Here is a 19,359-nt window from a genome sequence, read left to right as displayed (position 1 = left end):
TAAAAATACACAAAATTTGAGCGCCGCTGCATTTATATTATGCTCAATATTATAATTTTAAAATATCTATTTAATTGAAGTAATGGCAAATAAAAAATATTTTCTGGTGGTTTCAATAACTCGTTTAATTTATTAGTTATCAAAATTACAATTACTTCACAGTTTATTAAATATATATTATTACCATTTCAAATTAATTTGTTATGCTTCATAAGTGTAAAACAGTATTTCATTTGTGGGAAATAGTATTTCTGGTAAAAAGTAAGCTTCAAGGACATTTGTAAATGCTATACATGTTTTTATTTTAAAATATGTGATGTGTTTCAAAATATTTCAATTCACAATTACACTTATATAAATAACTTATAATGTAATACTTATGAGCAAGACCCCCAGGACGCCCAAGAAAACGATGGCTGGACACCGTGAAGCAGTATATGAGAGCCAATGGACTTACCACCGAGGATGCTAAAGACCGTGAAAAGTGGAGGAGGTTGAGCAGGAAGGCAGACCCTGGCTAATGCTGGGATAAATTGCCAGGAAGAAGAAGTAATACTTATATAAAATAGATAAGAAATCTAGTTAAAAAAAAATCTAGTAAAGGTCTTTGGTTTAAGGGAATGTAACAGATTGTTATAGTAATTAGCACACATTAATTTTTAATCTTATTGCTAAGTGTGCATAATGTTTACTGTGACTACAAAAATTTGTACATTAGCATGTGGATTGAAGAACAATTTTCTAGTAAAAATACTCTATTCTATCTTATAATTGGTTACAATCAAGTTAGATAGCGGTGAAATACTAGCACACTAATATATAAAAAATATTACAAACAGAATAATAATATTATTGACCTATCTAAATAAATACCCATTTGAGAGAAACAACAAAAAATACTTGTTCGGTATGTAAATATTGTCACATTTTTAAATAAACAACCAAAAACTATTGATTTCATGAAGTGAAACCAAAAATTCAGTGAAAGCAAAAAACTAATAAAATTGTAAAAAAAAAAACTTTTTTTTATGCCTATAATATTTTTTTACAAATTATTCTAAATGTTTCTGCATGAAGACTAGCAGTTAGCAGATATAAATACAAAATCACTTTATTTTCAATAATAATTAATCATACTTAAAGTAAATTAATTTTGTAATAATAATTACTCAATAATAAATTTTGTAAGGGAATTATATGAAAACTCCAAAGGACACAATATGTCACAAATTTTGACAGCTAAATTTTAAGCGGACTACCGACCAACTTATTTTATTTCATGTTTTAATTATTTTATCATAGAATATAGAATTTAATAACAAGTTAAACAAATTTGTTCTTATATTCATTATGTTACTTATATGGGTTTGTTATATAAACATTCAAAATAAAAAAAAATGTCAAAACAATCCATATCCATTTGGGTACATTTCCTAATCTCTAATTATTTTATTATTTATAAGAAATTAGGAAATGTAGTCGAAGAGCATTTTTAAAGATTATTAAAATAGTGTTTTACTAATAATAAAAATTGAAAAGTTATTTTATGGTGTTGCTAATAACAAAGGATAGCGAGTAAAAAGTAATAACATAAGTAAGAAAATAAGTATCGACTTTTTTTAATAATTTAATACGACTCTTTTGTTGGCGATACTGCATGTATGGTTAAACAAATTTACTTTTAATACATTATTAATTACTTATTCATTGGCACATTTGTCATTTCACATTTTGACAGACGATTCTATATCGAACACGGTAGTCTATTGGTAATGATAAAAATTGTATATTGAAAGTTGAAACGACGTTGTCGTTTTGTGAGTGTTGTTACTTGATCCGTAAAACAATTTATTACTAAAAGTCGATTCTTTTTTGAATTTTCAAGTATAGGCGTTTAGGTGAAGCTATCAGTGCATCGTTTTTAATTTCAAGAGTAACAATGTCCAACGAGAACTCAAAAAATGTAAGTTTTCTAAAAATATTATGGCCGATCGAAAAAATAAAATTACCCTGTCTGCATCCATCATTATAAGTGCATTTAACAGCAAGTATCGTTGAACTCTGTTCAACTTAGTATGATTCATTGCGACATTTATCACAAATATGTAGCATAGTTTGTGCGGGTAAAGTGAAATGGAATATTGGATCGCGATACAGTTAAATAGCGGCGGATGTATGTCAATGTTTATGCGTGCCGGCGGAATATTTATCAGATGACTGTTTGAGCTGACTAATGAATTATACTTAAACACTATTTTAAAATAGAAGTTTCAACAGACATTTTGATATGATAGAAATAAATTTGAGGATTTTAATATATCAATTTTTCTGATAGTTTGGCCTTTTCAATTTACTTATTAAGAGCACAAAGAGCGAAGTCTAGTATATAAACATTAGTCATATAGTCCAGGGGTCATTTTATCCTTATAATAACTAATGAGGTGATAATACATAACAAATTTTATGAGTTATATCTGTCAGAGTACATGTTTTTTCTAATTCATAATGCCTTTTTATAAAATATAATAATAAGTTGTTTTAGAAAGTTAAATCATAATTTATAAATTAATTAGATATAAAACTTGGAATAAAACATTGTTACAGTTTTCTAATTTGGAGACACCAGGGTATGTTGGATTTGCCAACTTACCCAACCAAGTCCACAGGAAGTCGGTGAAAAAGGGTTTTGAGTTCACTCTTATGGTGGTTGGTGAAAGTGGTCTTGGGAAGTCCACACTTGTCAATTCCCTTTTCCTGACTGATCTGTACCCAGAACGAGTTATTCCTGATGCCATCGGTTTGATATTTTTATTTTATTGGTCAAATGTTGCTTTGTGCTTTGAAATTATTGGTATATATTATGTTAAGTATTTTGTGTCCCTAATTTCATATGCTAAGTCATATTAATTAATTATGTTATACAGTAAAATCCTTGTTTGTTGTGACAGTACAGAAGCTGCGAATGTGGCTGGATTTTGACCAGGGAAAAACATAAGAAATGTATTAAAATTTATTAATCATTTCTGAAAATTCTTTTTGTACCTATTCCATAATATTCATATTCCAGATAGGCATAACTTCCATTGTATTTTATTGTAGAGTATAAAATTATAACAAAGTCTTCAATAATTTAACAGATTTTGATAGATAAACTTACAAGTCTAAATTTTTTTAGTGTAAAAAAGAAATGTAACCCATAATCAAGGACAAACTGGTTTACTAGTCAACATAACGTTTAATTATACCAGTTAGTGGTTAGCACCAAATCTTGTCTTCACTATTTGGTATTATATCACATGAAAAAACGATTTTGTTAATAAGGATAATATCGAAAACGTAATTTTGTTTGTGCATATTTTTAATTTTTTTTACCCAAATTTCGTCTGATGAGGCAGTTGAAATTTAGAATTCTTAGTTAACCAACTTCAATAGATCACGATAGTTTAATTGGCAAAGCGTCTAGAACGCGATGTTACGCAAGTTGCAGGGTTCGAATCTAGATCGTGTCTATGATTTTTTTCATTTGTAATTACTTATTAAGATTTCAATTCGAGTAACAAGCTTTGCAATGCTTACATAAATGATCAAAATTTTTTTATGAAAATAAAATTTTCGTCGTACAAGGTTAGTGTTTGTTGATACAGAAGCTCATGCTTTTACTGTATATAAAATATAAAATAGGTATATAATATCACATATATAATTATTGTTATAATGTTTCTTGTTTTCAATGCTTACAAACCGCTGCTCGCTACAAATAATAATTGCTTAATAAATAAATAGTAAGTGTTTTGAATATTAATCAGATGTTTACACATTTCATTTTAGTGATAAATTCATATTTGTATATTGTCTTCATTATAGTTTGTTGCATATCTTATGTACTATAAAATCACTTATGTATTGTTATATTTTCTATGATACATATAATATTCATTAGTTTCATATACATAATTAGCTATTTATATATATGTTTATCTTTTTTGAGATTTTTTCTTATTTTATAGACATACATGTAAATTTTTTATTGCAAGCAATACATATAGATATATTTACAGAAAAAACTAATCAAACAGTGAAATTGGACGCTTCAACGGTGGAGATAGAAGAGCGTGGTGTTAAATTGCGTCTGACTGTTGTTGACACCCCCGGCTATGGGGACGCCATTGACAATACAGACTGCTTCAGGGTAAGATTAATATAATTATAAATTCACATATATAATGTTTATTAGTAATTCTTTTAATAGTAAAACATACAATTAAACACACATTATGTTATAGTATCACAAAATTTACATATCGTGCTAATATTTTGTTGCCCGTCAAAGAACAGCCATTTTGTTTTTTATTTATCACTTATATTTAACGGCCATTTTGTATTCTCATACTAAATGTTAACTTATATATGAATGTAGATCGTATGTGAACTGTGTATGTTAATATTGATATTTCTCTTGCAGTCTATTATACAGTATATAGATGAGCAATTCGAACGGTTCCTCCGAGACGAGAGCGGTCTCAATCGTCGTAATATCGTCGACAACCGCATACATTGCTGCTTTTATTTCATATCGCCGTTTGGACATGGGTTAATATAATATGACATTTATTAATAAATTTTAATAATTTAACAGGCTGTATGTAAAAATATTTTCTATTTTGGTAAATATAAATAATTACATTGTATTTAGTTTAAATAGTAGCATTAATTGTTATTCAACGTGTATATGGGCAGGCGGGAGACACTTAAACATATATATACCTTGCATGATTCCCTAAAAAACATACTCTTATACTTCTGGAACGGTATTAATCAAACATAACCCAGTACTATAGCAAGGGACAGTTCCCTTGCTATAGTTTAAAGACCAGTGTCTTTCGAATGCAAAAAAAGCCGCATCGATATCGGACGGTCCTTTGAGACATATCTATACACACACACACATAACAAACTTATAACACGCCTCATTTTCGATAGGGGTATAAAAATATAATGAAGTTGTTCAGCTGTCTGTTACTTCGCGTTTCATAACATATAGGAAAAAAAGTTGGTCATACGACTTTATGTTTGCACTTCAATAAATTCAGATACACTTCAACTTAGGTAATACAACCTCGGTGCGATACAGTATTGAGTAAACCTTCCCCTAAATTAACGTATAAAACCATTACAAGCCCGTAAATAAAAGGAAGGACAATCAAAAATGTGTCTAAGCACGATATTTGTAAGGAAAATTTATAATAACCATATTTTATAAAGCCATTAAATAAAATTATTTTCGTTTGTTATTACATTACCGACGTATTATTGCTGTGATAATTATTCTTTTAATTTTATATTAAATAAAATCAATAACATTTCTTTTTTTTATTAATTGTTTTTTTTTTTTGGAAAACAATCAGTTTGTAAACAATTAACTAGTATAAATAATTTAAGAATTCGGACGACAAATAACAAATATAATAAAAAAAAAAACAGGGAACGCGATAGTAAAACGACGCTCTTGTAATACAGATGTCATGGTACAGAGTTAAGGCTAACTTTGATAACTGGGTTAAGGATAGTCGCTGCATTATTATTGATATTCCAATTTTATTATATAAAGACCCTTGTGCAATTTTGTTTTCTATTTTGATATCAATGACAGTCACAATATTTTATTACCAGTAAAACAATGAAGTAAATTGTAGTGTTATTTTGAAGTAATTTTTCGAGGTGTTTATTTTTTCCTAGACTTAAACCTCTGGACATCGAATTCATGAAACAGCTCCACAACAAGGTTAACATAGTACCGGTCATCGCCAAGGCTGATTGTTTGACCAAGAAGGAAGTTCAGCGTCTGAAGTCTAGAGTTAGTACAAGTTTGTTCCTCTAATAATGTTTAGTAATATTATAATCCAAAGCTATAATTTGTTTCAGGTTATGGAAGAAATTGAGAGAGAGGGAATTAAGATTTATCCTTTACCAGATTGTGATAGCGACGAGGATGAAGATTATAAGGAACAGGTAATGTTTATTTACACACACACACACACACATATATATATATTGTAGTAGTATGTCTACAGTTTTATAATATATGAGTAAAGTACTATAGAAATAAGAAGATTGCATGCCATTGTTCTCTAAAATGGTCTATTGTCTCGAACGAAAATCTGTAAGAAGTCTTACAATGAACTTTGGAGGAGTGCCAATCTTTCTTCCCAAATCAAAGACCTTACATTCCTTTGTTCAAACTAACTTTAGTTATTTTGTAAACTTTTTAAAACCATCTTACATAGAAACATACTTATCCAAATGATTACGTCACTGGTTAGCTTTAATTTGTGAAGAAAATCTATAGTTTTAACATTCTACTTAATTCTATACTACTACACGGACTAATAAATTAGTCTTAATTAATAATTTAACGCGGAGACACTATAATTAAAAGGTGCTTATGAAAATGTAGGAGGACAAGGACGTTGCTTGACCTTGACCTAATTAAAATGATATTTTTCTTACGTTTATAAAATGATGAAAAATTAAAAATGATAATGGAGAATTATCAAATTGTTGAAGTGTAGAATAAATACGAATCTAGAATTTCCTACGAGCTAGGAACAATAGAAAAAAACAGCTGATTTTATTAAAGTTTTTTAAAATGACGGCGGAAGAAGATGTTTATTCTTTATCATGTATTTGGCTAATTCGATCACAATTATTCAACAGACGTATGCTTTGTTTTTGCAGATCATGGAGCGTTGTCTTATTATATATTTATTTAGTTAAATAGACGGCTATGTTATTTATCTTTTCTTCACTTAAATAATAAAAAACAACAAAAAAAAATTATAAAGAAATCAATAGTAAACAAGATATGCGTCATTATTTTTTTTTTTTTTGAACTGTGTGTTAGAGAACTTAATTCATAATAAAACCAGTCATTCAGATGATGAACATGTTTTGAAAATCAAAATACAAACTGTTCAACACAAGAATATCCAGATCTACTGACACTTATGAGTGGGAATAGACATAGTTACATAACATTTTCTTCTCTATCAATATTATATCACATTACCCCCACTACTGAGCTGGCTGTAATGCGATATGCGATAGGTGAATGAAAAATATTAAGTTGAAGATAAAGTTTCAGTTGTATAGTATAGTAATATTTTTTTGTTTGAATGTATTAGGTCCGTCAGTTGAAAGAGGCGGTTCCATTCGCTGTGTGTGGCGCCGGTCAACAACTGGAAGTGCGCGGTCGTCGCGTGCGTGGACGACTGTACCCTTGGGGAGTGGTCGAGGTCGAAAACCCGGATCATTGCGACTTCATCAAGCTGAGGACCATGCTTATGTAAATAACAACAATTTATTTACATAATTTATCTTGTCTCGTTAACTCCACTATACATACATTAGATATGATTCTAAATCAATCGTTTCTTCTTGAAAATCGTGTGTTACAGAAATGATTTAAACTTTATTAGTTATAGTTTACTCAACACGTTTGTTTAATAATATAAAAATGATATAAATAAATAAATGTTATATACATTTCTGATTAAAAAGTCTCGCTATAATAATGGGTCATTTTCTATATTATTTGCATGAATTAATTCTTTTATTAATATAATTATATTATTTTTTTTTGCAGCACGCACATGCAAGATCTCCAGGAAGTTACTCAAGAGGTGCACTATGAGAACTACCGTTCTGAAAGACTCGCTCGCAACGGACAAATACCCAAGAGGCATACGTGAGACTTAATTAAATAAACTATATAAAATATTATTAATGCAATCCAAGTTATTAAATAAATATCACAATAAGAATAATAAAAATACCTCGATTAATAATGTAATAAGAAATGTTCTATACAATAATATTTTTTTTAAAGTTTTAACTCTTAACGAGATTGTCGTAATTTTGTAGAACAAGCGCATTAAAAGCTTACAAAGGGATCAGTGGTTTTCAGGATATATATTAAAATTGATGAAATAAAATGAGTAGAAACCTCTCAGCATTCCATGGATTCAACTTGCGGATGTCGGGTCCATCGCGTTGTAGGGAGGTGCCTGGGACTTGCGACCCAGGTGTAGGTTTAAGCGGCCCCTAACTAAACCGCGTTAACTCTCACCTCCACCGTCCAAGCTCCTCTCTCTACAATTAATATGATTTTGTATATTATGTTTAGTATTTTAATTTATTATTTCTCTAACAGATCTACCGAGAGCGGTCTCAGTGAAGCTGACTCCGGTTTGACGAACGGATCCAACGAGGATGCTTCGGAACGCGAGCGTGCACTGCGCGAAAAGGTGCCTATAATACTACTATAATATGAATAGAATAGAATTGTATAACAATTGAATACTATACAACCATCATCTTTATAATACTTATTTATCTAAAAGAAATATGAAATGAAATATTACTTTCTCATAGAGCTTATAATCAATATAAATAATAAAAAATAGATCGGATTTAAATGCTAAAATATATTTAAAAAAAATAGTGTGTGGAGTGCCTCCGTACGGAAGTGAAAATTCGTAATACGGAAATGAAAATAGGAGAGGGTTAGATCAACTATTAGTGAACTGATATTGTTTCTTTAAGAGAGACTTTATAAACATTGCTTACAATTCCTAATTGACCCACCTATTAATTCTCGCTCCGTCTCTTTCTATTCCCCCTCTCCAGGTTTGAACGCTTAACGCATTAGAAGTTCCACTTCAACAAAACATCTTTTTAACACGCTTGTATCTAATCAATCTGTTCTTTCTGTAATGATCAATCAATTTTATCCTCTAAGTTTTACTCTGTGGTACTAATGATTAATGCATAATCTTCAGGAGGCCGAGCTCCGTCGGATGCAGGAGATGCTGGAACAGATGCAGCGTCAGATGCAGCTTCAGGCTGCCGCCAACACCTCCGCATAGTGTATGACCGCCGCACAGGTACATTCGCTATACCCATCTATTAATAATTTCTTTATGTAACTTTTGACTTACATAAAGCAAATTTATGTATATATATAAACTAAAACTAGAACTTATTCCAGATTATTCTGTAAAAGTGTTAAATTTTATATTTTTTCTATTACAGCTGAATGTGAATACGACTGTTCAGCTGGCGGGGGCGTGTGACGTCGTCAACACCATATTGCACGCCATACCATACTGCGTTACTAATTTGTAACATGACAAACGTATAATCAACGACACAAGTGTTCTAACGATTAAAAGTTTAATATTCCTTAATATATATATATATATTTACTACTGTAATCGAATATATGGTCTGGTATAAAGACAGATATTAATCATACATTAAACATTAGTCTAGAGTAATTATTTTAAGCATAGTTCTGTCGTTGACTGTACTTTCCACGCACTATTTTTTTTTACTCGATTTACAGCACAATGTAGGTGCGAGAAGTGTCTTGTAGTGTTTAAGTTAAACGATTTGTGTCAATGTTTTTATCTAGCTTTACACTCGGCTAACAGCTCAACTCCAGGCAACATGGCTAAATAGTTTAAAAAATCTCAGCTCAGCCACACGACCGTTTAATTTCATATAATATTAAATATTAATAGTTTTATTTAATTAAAAAAAAAAAACCTAATTCGAGTTGAGCTTAGCTTAGTAACGAACGCATTTAAAAATCTTTCCGCTATAATTATAATTTTTTTTGATAATAGATTATAAACGTTCCTTCCATTTACATGACTAATAGAATCTATACAATATCTGTCTGTAGTGTTAGCTTTAAAAAGAATATATCTTCATCGAAATACTATTGATGTTGTCTAGATGTAGTTAGACTGTTATTTGCAATAATTTAGCGGAAATAATTATAAACTATGCATTCGAATATAATATGCATTCGAATATTTACTCGATTTTATATTTCGGTTATCGAATTAATTTTTAGTTATTCATAGATAATATTTTTTTTTTTTATAATGATTATGATATTTTTCAAGTATAATAATTTTCAAGTCTGGAGCGCAAATGTTTTGATTCATTAATTTTAAATTTTATTCCTCGCCGATTTTTATGTGTGTAGTGTTAATTTTTTAATTTTGATCTGATTTCTGTGCCATCGTCTTTTACTTTGTATTAGATTTTTCACATTCTTTTATGATAAAGGATTTTTGTGGACGTTATATTCTCAATTATAAAGTATTATTTTATTTAAAAAAAAAAAATTACAGTTTTTTTTTTTTGTATTGTCTGTATTAATATTTAGTTTAAAGATTGTAACCATAGTGTAGGATCTATATTATAAGCATATATTTGAATAATGTTTATTAAAGATGATGATAACATTCTATCCATATTGAAGTTCTACGCAACGTCTTTTCTAGTAGATTTATAAAAATCATAATTATATATAGTACTTACGACATCAGAATAAGACAATTCAATATTATTGCATGTAATTCAGTAGTTTGATGTTGAAATTATCTGTGTAACAAAATTTTAAGGATTTTAATAAATATTGTCAAATGTCATTCGCAATTCAACATGGGTGTATGTGTTAATTGGAATTAAAAAAAAAAGTAATTGAAATCTCCAATAAAATGTCATGATATCTAGATGTGTTAGAGGATCGGCTATAGTAATGTGATTGAATAATCGGTGCCAAAGTTATGATGAGAGCATTGGTTCACATTTTGGAGCTAACTAACATTATCAAATTTATTAGTCTGTGGTAGTGAAACCAATTTATGAAATTTACATTCTATGTAATCATATTTTTATAATAAATAAATAAAAAAAAAAATTGTTGTTTTATTATTTGCCATTGATATTTTCCCAATACATCCCCATTTTTTAGTCTTTTGTTTATTTTAGCGTTTTCTACATTTGTGAATTCACAGATTCAGCACATTTTGGAGCTCTCAACGGATGAGGTTTTTCCAAAAATAATAAATACGTCTTATATTTGATTGAAACTGTAAAAGATACGGTAAGTATAGAAAAGTATTGCGGAGAAGTTTTAAAATGTTGTGTAATGATTGATTTGAGAAATTTTCATAACAATAATAGTTAATGACCAAAGAAAAATCAATAAAAGGATTTTAGTTTTGCAGTACTCTAATGTAATATATATTTGTTCTGAGAAAAATTTAATACGTCGAACACATGTTAATAGAATTGTCATTCTTTAGGTATTTATTTTTTATGCTCCCCAATTGTTAAACAATGCTCATAACATGCATTTTATTTGGTATCGAAGGTTAAAAATCATCAATTTTTGTGATAGATTGTCAATCTATGGACCCGGATGGTTACTATGACGGACCCAATGAAAAAATAAAAACTTTGTGTATGTAACTGATATTTTTTTAATGTATTGATTTACTAGTGTGGATCAAACGTGTTCAGTCAAAAGTACGTGTTTGGAGTTAAAGGTAATTTCTCACTTTTTATTTATTTTTTTGCGTATTATAACTTTCGATATTTTATTTTATATATATTAAAGTGTCATTGAAGAATTGTACTTTCGACCTTGAACCGCTGCGATTGGAGCACTCTTAAGAAGGAGGCGTGGCGTACATGGAACTCGATGTATCCATTTTTAGCTTTCATGTTTATCTTATTCTTTTTTTCATACCATGGGTTCCTTCTTCATACAGTTTGGTTAAGCCAATTGTATAGTATGAAGAAAAAACGGACATCTCTGTGAGTATGATGAGTATTATTATTTAAATAAATAAATGTTTAAAAATATTAATTATTGATTCTTATTCAAAAAAGATCAGTCCAAAATTTTTCATTGGTTACCACAGTCGTAATTGGTATTAAATGTTTCAGCTTTTCTAATAAATAAAAATTATTATAATATAAAGTTTATTAGAGTTTAAATTGCTTATAAGTATGGATATTTGTTTCTGAATAGGTTTTTTAAAGAGTTAACTAGTCGATAAAGTTATTTATTAATGAAGAAATGATTTTTTGATTTCAATCTGGCAAGTTTACTGAAACGTCAATAGATTTTGGCAAGTTGGGACCGCCATACCAATTCCTATTGTATGTTATCAAACATCATATATTTCTTATTTGTAGCTATTAGATTCTCTAGATAAGCTAACAATATGGCCATAGTAGAGGATGAAGTAAGAAATGGTTCTGAAGAAGAGAATGAAATCGAGGTCGTTGTAGAGGAAGACGATCTGGACCAGGATTCCGAGGACTCGGACGTAAGCATTTCTTATTTATGAACCAGATTTTATTAATCTCTATTATTCTTTTAAATATACTACCTATAATATTACATTTCTTTGTAAAACATTTAGATAGATTTATATAAATGTTGAGATGTTACACCGTCAGGTATGTTTCGTTTTGTCACTTGATTCACTCCGTAATAAGTGCGTTACGCTTGTTTTAATCTTATGCAAGTTAATAAGTGAATATTGGATATTGTATATATTTTGACTAGCTAGTTGTAATCCAAGATATTTAGATGGTGCAATACTTTTGGATGAGCAATTCCTTCACCAAAATATTTATTGGCTAGTGGATTAATGGGTGATGTCTATAAAATTTTCTTGAAAAACATTGTTTATATTATTAAAACCAAGGAGCTGCCTCTTTATAATATATCAATTTACTAATTTGTTACATTTGTGTAATTCCTCACTAATGGTAGTTAACTGATAGTTTTAAGTCTCAACATTTCTTTACTATGGTTTTATATTTAAATTAATTTTAATTCAACCTTGAACCATAAACAAAACGTCTAAATTATTGTATAAAATAAAGTTTAACAACTAAGAATAATTTTATGTGAAACAAAAAATTCCTTGAATATATAAAAACTGAAGTATGATTTGAATATATAGTAATTTTTTATCATTCTGTGATTAATATTCAACAAAATAGCATATATGATTAATATTTTGTCTAAGGGATGGGCAATCATTAATTTAATTTAAAATCTTAATGATAAAAAAAAATCTTATGGAAAAATTCATTGATTAAAATAAATAATAATAATATTTTTTTCATATAAAGTTTCAGGTGTTTAATTATTGTTATAAAAATTTTAAGTTTGTACTATCACAAACAATATAAAGCCCATGTCACTATGATTCTATGTTACTTTTGATGTAAAATACTTTGAATTTAAATATACTATTTATATTAAGTATTTTTTTTATAATTAATAGGATGATGACGATGATGAGGCAGTGGAGAAAAAAGTTGCAGATTTAGAACAAAAAATTGCAGAGGATCCCTATAATTATAATGATCATATTGACTTGATTCAAGCTCTCTGGTAAGTCTTTGTATATTGTGACTTTGTGAGACCACTTTGTAGGCTTTTATATTAAGTTTTCAAAATTGATCACACATTAAATCATAAAATGTTACATTCCTAAAGCAATGGTTTAATATTGATCATTTTAGCGCTGACAGTAGGTTTTCACCATCGTAGACATGAGTATATATCTATACTTACCTGGACTAATACAGTAGTGAGATAACCAGACATATTTTCAATGTCTTCTAAAACTTTAATACTTGCTGAATTATTGTAAAAAGGTTTTTTATAAGGTAAACTTTATTTAATTTCAGGACATTATCGGAACTTGACCGTTGGAGAGCAGCTTACGATCGTCTTCAGCGGCTGTCATTGTTACGTGCTGAGCACTGGCTTTTAAGGATTCAGACTGAAGAAACTTTGGCACATTCACCGCAGTCCAGAGAACACATCGCCAAGTTGTTCCAACAAGCTACTCTTGATTGCTATTGTAAGTCTTATGATATATATACTGTATAGAGAACTCCGTACTTAATTTATTTGTCATGGAGTTTATTATTTTTTCATTATTATCATATTAGTTTCACATAAATAACAACTTAAGACTGTTAAATGTATAGATATGACATAGACACTGTGTATATCATTCCAATCAATTGTTATAGCTGTCCTTGCAATACAAGGTTTCGTTTCTTACTCTTAGTAATATTTTTTACAGCTTTACAATTTTTTTTATAATTTATATTGACAGCTGATTTGTTGGAACTTAATGTTTGTCCACGGTAGCTGCATGTTTTGTTCATGTAGACTCAGGTTTCCTAAACCTGGCTGAAAATCTGAATGCAAAGTTTACTCCTACTTACTTGACTCCCAGATTTAGAGTACAGGTAGTTCTGTTGACTTCTGTAAATGAGTGCAAGATGATATTCTGTTCACCTAGTTTATTTGTTTGTTTTAAGAAAAACCTAAAGGATTTTGTTTTGTTTGGGCTTAGTTTTGGTATATTGCTTTTAATTAGATAGTTAGAGTCTTCATAAGCATATACAGACACTCAAATTTTGGTTTGACCCACTGACATCAATATATCATTGACATAATATATATGATGTTAGATTTGTGAAGTAAGATCATATAGATTTTTTATTAATAATAATCAAATATACACGTTTTTGAGACACCAATGTTGCTCAACACTCATAAAAATAAAAACTTGCTTTATTATCATTTACATTGAGATGTTATTGTTTAATCATATCAACTGGGATGGTAACACTGTCATTACTCATCAGTATTAATTCAAGCTCAAAAGCTCGTATCCAAAAAACATTTATAAAAAAAAAGTCATCAGTATTAATGTGATCTGAGAATTTAGCAATTCCCATATTTCTGTTAATAATTGAGTAAAAAATATATGTTCTTACATTACATCTAATATCGAATACTTTCTTGTTATTTTGAACGTAAATAATTGTCTTCTAAACTCAAAAAATTTTCGACAAATTGGTTTGTATGTTACTTCACCTATATTCACAAAGCCTTATTCACTATTCTTATTATTTTTTATTTTGTTTCCTTTCAATTGATCGGATTGTTCCAGTTTGCATAGAAAGTTAAGTTACTCTGAATCAAATTTCTTCTGAACTTGCTAAACAGGTTCTCTTGATATGAGTCATAACAGTGTTGATTTCGAATTTGTCAGATAAAATCATAAGCAACAATGGTGAGTTTGATTTTACTTAGTTACTATTTTTTTGCAATTTACTTCTTAATAGATCTTGTAGAGCAATTCTCAATTATTGCTGACATTGTCAAAATTAGCAGATATTTTATTAGAAAAATCAAAAAATTACATTTACCAATTAGTAAACAAAACTTCCTATGCCTTTACATTGGTAATACCGAAAATTGTCAGCTTAAACTTCATATTTTTGGACTCTATCACTATCAATGAGACTAGAAACACTTAAACCGAAAACATCAAAACTGTAGCAGTAACTTGTAGGAATAATCTTTAAGTACTAAAAATGAAATACAATTCTTTATCTACTTTAATAAACACATAAAATACAAGTATGGGTGGCTCGATGTTATTCAAATTTATTGTGATAGATAACAAGATCGTCTATATTTTAATAAAAAAATCATTCTATAATTTCGAAATAAATCTAATACCTATTAAAATTTATCTTCATGTTTTTTTCACAGGTTATTTGTATATTTTATAAATTTTTTCTTTTTTCATTTCACTCAACATTTTATTTCATTGAAAGAATATAATGGCATAGATTTTTTGCTGTGTTTTGGTTTCGAATTTCTTCACAACAAATATAAGTCACTAGAGTAATGCATCTTTGGATTTTTAATTCACTTATGATTATTACTATTGCTTAGATTTATTTCACTCAATCATCAAGTCACACTTCGCGTTTTTACACTGTGTCTAAAATTGTGTGTATCTTATAAATCTTGGCCTTTTGTATCACGAAGGTTTGAATCGAACCCAAGGGAATTCAATTTATTTTCCGTTTACATATTCGTTCGGTCTTCGTACCAATGATATTGAGAAAACTAATGAGAACGAAACGATTGGTGGCAACACTGAATGTCGTTTAATGACAGACTTAATAAAAACGATAAAGATGACTGTTGACAGATGACAGGTGGCGTACCTTGTGTTACAAATGACAGGAGACTGATAAGAAGTAACATTTATTCCTTGACAGTTGACAGTTGAGAGATGTCACACAAATGTCAACTTAGATAGATGTCACTTGACAAATAATTCAAATGACAAACTAGAGGTGGGCGATTATGAGATATTGGCATAATCGATTTATTTTGTCTTACTAATGTTGATAATCGATTATGGGATTAGTTACTAATATGTTTTCATAATCGAATGATATTAGTAACAAGAACTACTAATCGTGTTTTCAGTTTTATCATTTATGTTATATGTAGTGTTACCCAAATGCAATAACAAGATGAGACTTGGCCAGTCTTGGTATGGTCTTGTTATTGTATCTAGAGTCTTTCAAGTCTTGCAATTACCTATTATTAGCCTATCGCTATTTATTAAACATTACTTGAGATGTTAGAACAACGCAACAGAATAGGTACATTTTGAGCTTGAATTAATATAGCTGTGATATAGACCAACCAAATTAATAAATGGCTATATATTTCATGAGAAATTCAAAAATCAACTGACACCGGTTGGGGTTTGAACCCACGACCTGAGCGATGAGCGCCGATGCTCTAACTAACCAACTGAGCTATCAAGTTTCACCCGCAAAGTCAGTCTGTTTCTTAATAAAAGTTTACATAAAATAATCTTCAATGTACTAAAAAATGGTTTAAACATGTAGAAAACAAATTAATGACATTAAATACAGTCATATTTTAAAGTACTTGACTGTATTTTACATGTAAATGAATATTTGCAAAATTATGTTGTGATGCAACAGTCAATATATCAATGTATTTATTTAAACAGTTCTCTCCTATATTATTATATTCCTGCTCCATAAACTCAAGCTAAAGCAACAAATAAAACATTTTACATAGTGTGAAATGTGAATCCAGTTTCGACTTGTGACTAACTACTTACTGCTATAATAGAGATATCTCGAGACATTTTCATAATCGAATGATTTCGTTAGTATCTCTCATAATCGCCCACCTCTATGACAAACCTTTATACATTGTGACTATGCATTATAATATGCTTGCTTTCCCCTTTGACTACGTATTAGTCGCGGTGCTCAAGATGGCTTTTCATACTATGAGCTATATTATATAATGTATCCCTCTCATATAATGTTTAAATGTATTCGCTACGTCATTTTGTTGGAATGAAGCACATAAAGTACATTTTAGTTTATTTAATATATTTAGGGCTTATGTAAATAGTTGCTAACACATTTAGCCGCTTTTACGATAACTCATATTGAAAAAGCTTAAAATACACATGTCTTCTCATGATGCTGAAAAATCGAAATTCAATTGAATTTTGTCTGGATATCCGATGATCTGTGTATTTCTATTTTACCTCCTTTTTCTAAGTCTAGTATTTTTTGTAATAATTATTAGAGTATAAAGAGTAAAACTGTAGTATTCTATTTTTAATTTTCTCTTTGATCCTTTTCATTTCGGTTTCTATTCAAGATGTATGCCGAATGCCTTAAACAAAATTATTGATGATTTGTCAAATAAATATATCCTATCTATACTAACAAAATAACTCATTCTATATGCATAAAAGTGTTTATTTTGTATGAGGTTGTTTTGCTGCGGTTTCAGTGGTGTGCTTCATTAATAAGATATTACAGTTAAATTTTGACTGAAGGAGACCACTGTTACTTTAAACTTACTTCCTATTCATTACCATATAAACATTTATCTTTTTATAGTTTGTAAAGATTCTTATTATTATTGCTAATACTATAAAATAATATATAATTGTCTGTGATACTTAAACTGTGATATTTCTATGATAACTACGAATATCTTCTCTATTCTCCCCAGCCATTCCATTACTAAGCGAGTGGTGTTCATGGTCTTTGAGTGCGGGGGAGGCGGTGTCAGCTCGTGATCAACTGGAAGAGGTGCTGCGTAGGGCTGGGGCCGATCCCCTCTCTGGGAAGATCTTCTGGGATGCCAAGCATGAGCTGGAGAAAGCCAAACTGGAGACCATGAAGTATGTTATAATTAGTTTGTATATGTGTTTTTTTTTTTTTACCAATATCTGCAAATTCCATACTGAATAATAATAATGACTAAATATAACACCAACGAAATATATTTACTTGAATTTGAGTATGTACAGAGACACGAGCAAATTAATCCACTTGCCGCCATTATGGTCTGCGATTGATTTAAACAGTTTTTAATTTTTTTAATTTATTTCAGTTATTAGCATTGCATAAAGTACGCGTGTCTAAAATATTATAAGTCGAAATCCAGCGCCGCTTTGATGACAATTTTTATAAAATGTAGTCACGAATTTCTATTAAACGATTCAAACCGTAGCTTTTGTGTAAAAAAAAAAAAATAATGCTGGCGATAGTGAATGGCGTTTATTAAGGATACGAAAAAAAAAGTTAATTTATGCGTCACCCAATAGATGATTTAATATTGAGCTAACCTAACTCACAATTTCATCAGAATTGGGTATTAAAATTATTCTATTGCAGATAATATTCTTTCAATCTTCGTATTTGTACTCAAATAATACACTTTTTTTTTTTAAATTACTCAGCCGCAGCGACCTTTAGTAAATACTGATGTTATATGATGTGTCATATAAATAACGACATAATGTCTGTAATAAAACGTTTATTTCTCGTTAAAAATATAAGCACATGCGAATCTATATATCTGGCTGAGGTTCTATGCGAATGTTAATTTTTTTTTAAATGTAATTCTGCACAGCAATTGAGCATCTAGTCATAATTTTATATATAACACTTATAGTGATATCTATTCTGTTATGAGTTTATACTTGTTAAGGAATCATTGCCCATTCTAATGTACAAATCTATCAAAAAGGCTATTTAATTATTTTTTTTCTGTCTAGCCAAAAAATATGTTCAGCCTTATAAAACATACAGTGTTTGTTTCATCAAAATTGGATACGTGGAAATAAAATGGTCGTTCAAAGTTCACGTAAAAGAAGTCGAGGGCAGCACCTAGTTTAATTTAAAACTCCATTATGAAACGAATCTATTTATTAGTTTTAAGTGCAATTGCTGCTTAACAATTTACAAATGCGAATTTATATGACATATCAAACAACTCGGCGAATGTTCTTTTAACATGTAACATTGCAACTGACACAAACATATTTCGGCATTCTTATATAAATATATAATATCGGAATGAAGAGATAAAAATAGACAAAAGTATAGAGTATGCTTAAAACTTTTTACCTATTTGTCCAAACCTCCATTTAAGTTCGAAACTACTAAACGGATTTTTTTTTTGTAACATTCGAATTGCTAAGCGTAGTTTTTAACAATACTAGTGTCTGTTTCATCAAAATTGGTTGCTCGGATGAAAGTTACGATCATTAAGGAATTATCGCCCAGCATCATATA

The 19,359-nt window shown here is 29.3% G+C and overlaps 2 protein-coding genes across 4 annotated transcripts in view; both read left to right on the top strand.

Annotated features, from left to right (window-relative positions):
• The first annotated feature begins 1,763 nt into the window (after nt 1-1,763).
• On the top strand, nt 1,764-9,884 carry LOC116777502 (septin-1). Of its 2 annotated transcripts, none has more exons than XM_061526329.1 (11): nt 1,764-1,963; nt 2,605-2,797; nt 4,059-4,189; nt 4,463-4,590; nt 5,737-5,854; nt 5,923-6,009; nt 7,182-7,342; nt 7,643-7,738; nt 8,210-8,303; nt 8,838-8,942; nt 9,091-9,884. In XM_061526329.1, the coding sequence occupies exons 1-10, from the start codon at nt 1,940-1,942 to the stop codon at nt 8,922-8,924; spliced, it is 1,119 nt and encodes a 372-aa protein (XP_061382313.1). In that variant the 5' UTR covers nt 1,764-1,939; the 3' UTR covers nt 8,925-8,942; nt 9,091-9,884. The 2 variants fall into 2 exon arrangements, with proteins under 2 accessions (XP_061382313.1, XP_032526978.1); XM_032671087.2 differs by having other exon boundaries at nt 1,765-1,963; nt 7,643-7,744.
• A 1,678-nt stretch (nt 9,885-11,562) lies between these two features.
• The window catches only part of LOC116777115 (squamous cell carcinoma antigen recognized by T-cells 3), a 24,127-nt gene continuing 16,330 nt past the window's right edge, over nt 11,563-19,359 (top strand). The window contains exons 1-5 of one of the 2 annotated variants that reach the window (XM_032670482.2): nt 11,563-11,676; nt 12,061-12,194; nt 13,167-13,276; nt 13,576-13,751; nt 17,789-17,960. In XM_032670482.2, coding sequence (XP_032526373.2) covers nt 12,090-12,194; nt 13,167-13,276; nt 13,576-13,751; nt 17,789-17,960 — 563 coding nt within the window. In that variant the 5' untranslated portion in view covers nt 11,563-11,676; nt 12,061-12,089. Of the gene's footprint in view, nt 11,677-11,982; nt 12,195-13,166; nt 13,277-13,575; nt 13,752-17,788; nt 17,961-19,359 lie in introns of those variants that run through there. The other variant, XM_032670481.2, reaches the window with a different exon arrangement.

This window comes from Danaus plexippus, chromosome Z, assembly GCF_018135715.1.
Source record: "Danaus plexippus chromosome Z, MEX_DaPlex, whole genome shotgun sequence".
NCBI classification, from domain to species: Eukaryota; Metazoa; Arthropoda; class Insecta; order Lepidoptera; family Nymphalidae; genus Danaus; species Danaus plexippus.
This window is presented reverse-complemented; position numbering and strand designations above follow the sequence as displayed.

Coding starts and splice junctions, on each gene's coding strand:
- LOC116777502 (XM_032671087.2), top strand. CDS start 1,940: ATGTCCAACGAGAACTCAAAAAAT. Junction 1,964..2,604: donor CCAACGAGAACTCAAAAAAT/GTAAGTTTTCTA, acceptor ACATTGTTACAG/TTTTCTAATTTGGAGACACC. Junction 7,745..8,209: donor CAAATACCCAAGAGGCATAC/GTGAGACTTAAT, acceptor TTTCTCTAACAG/ATCTACCGAGAGCGGTCTCA.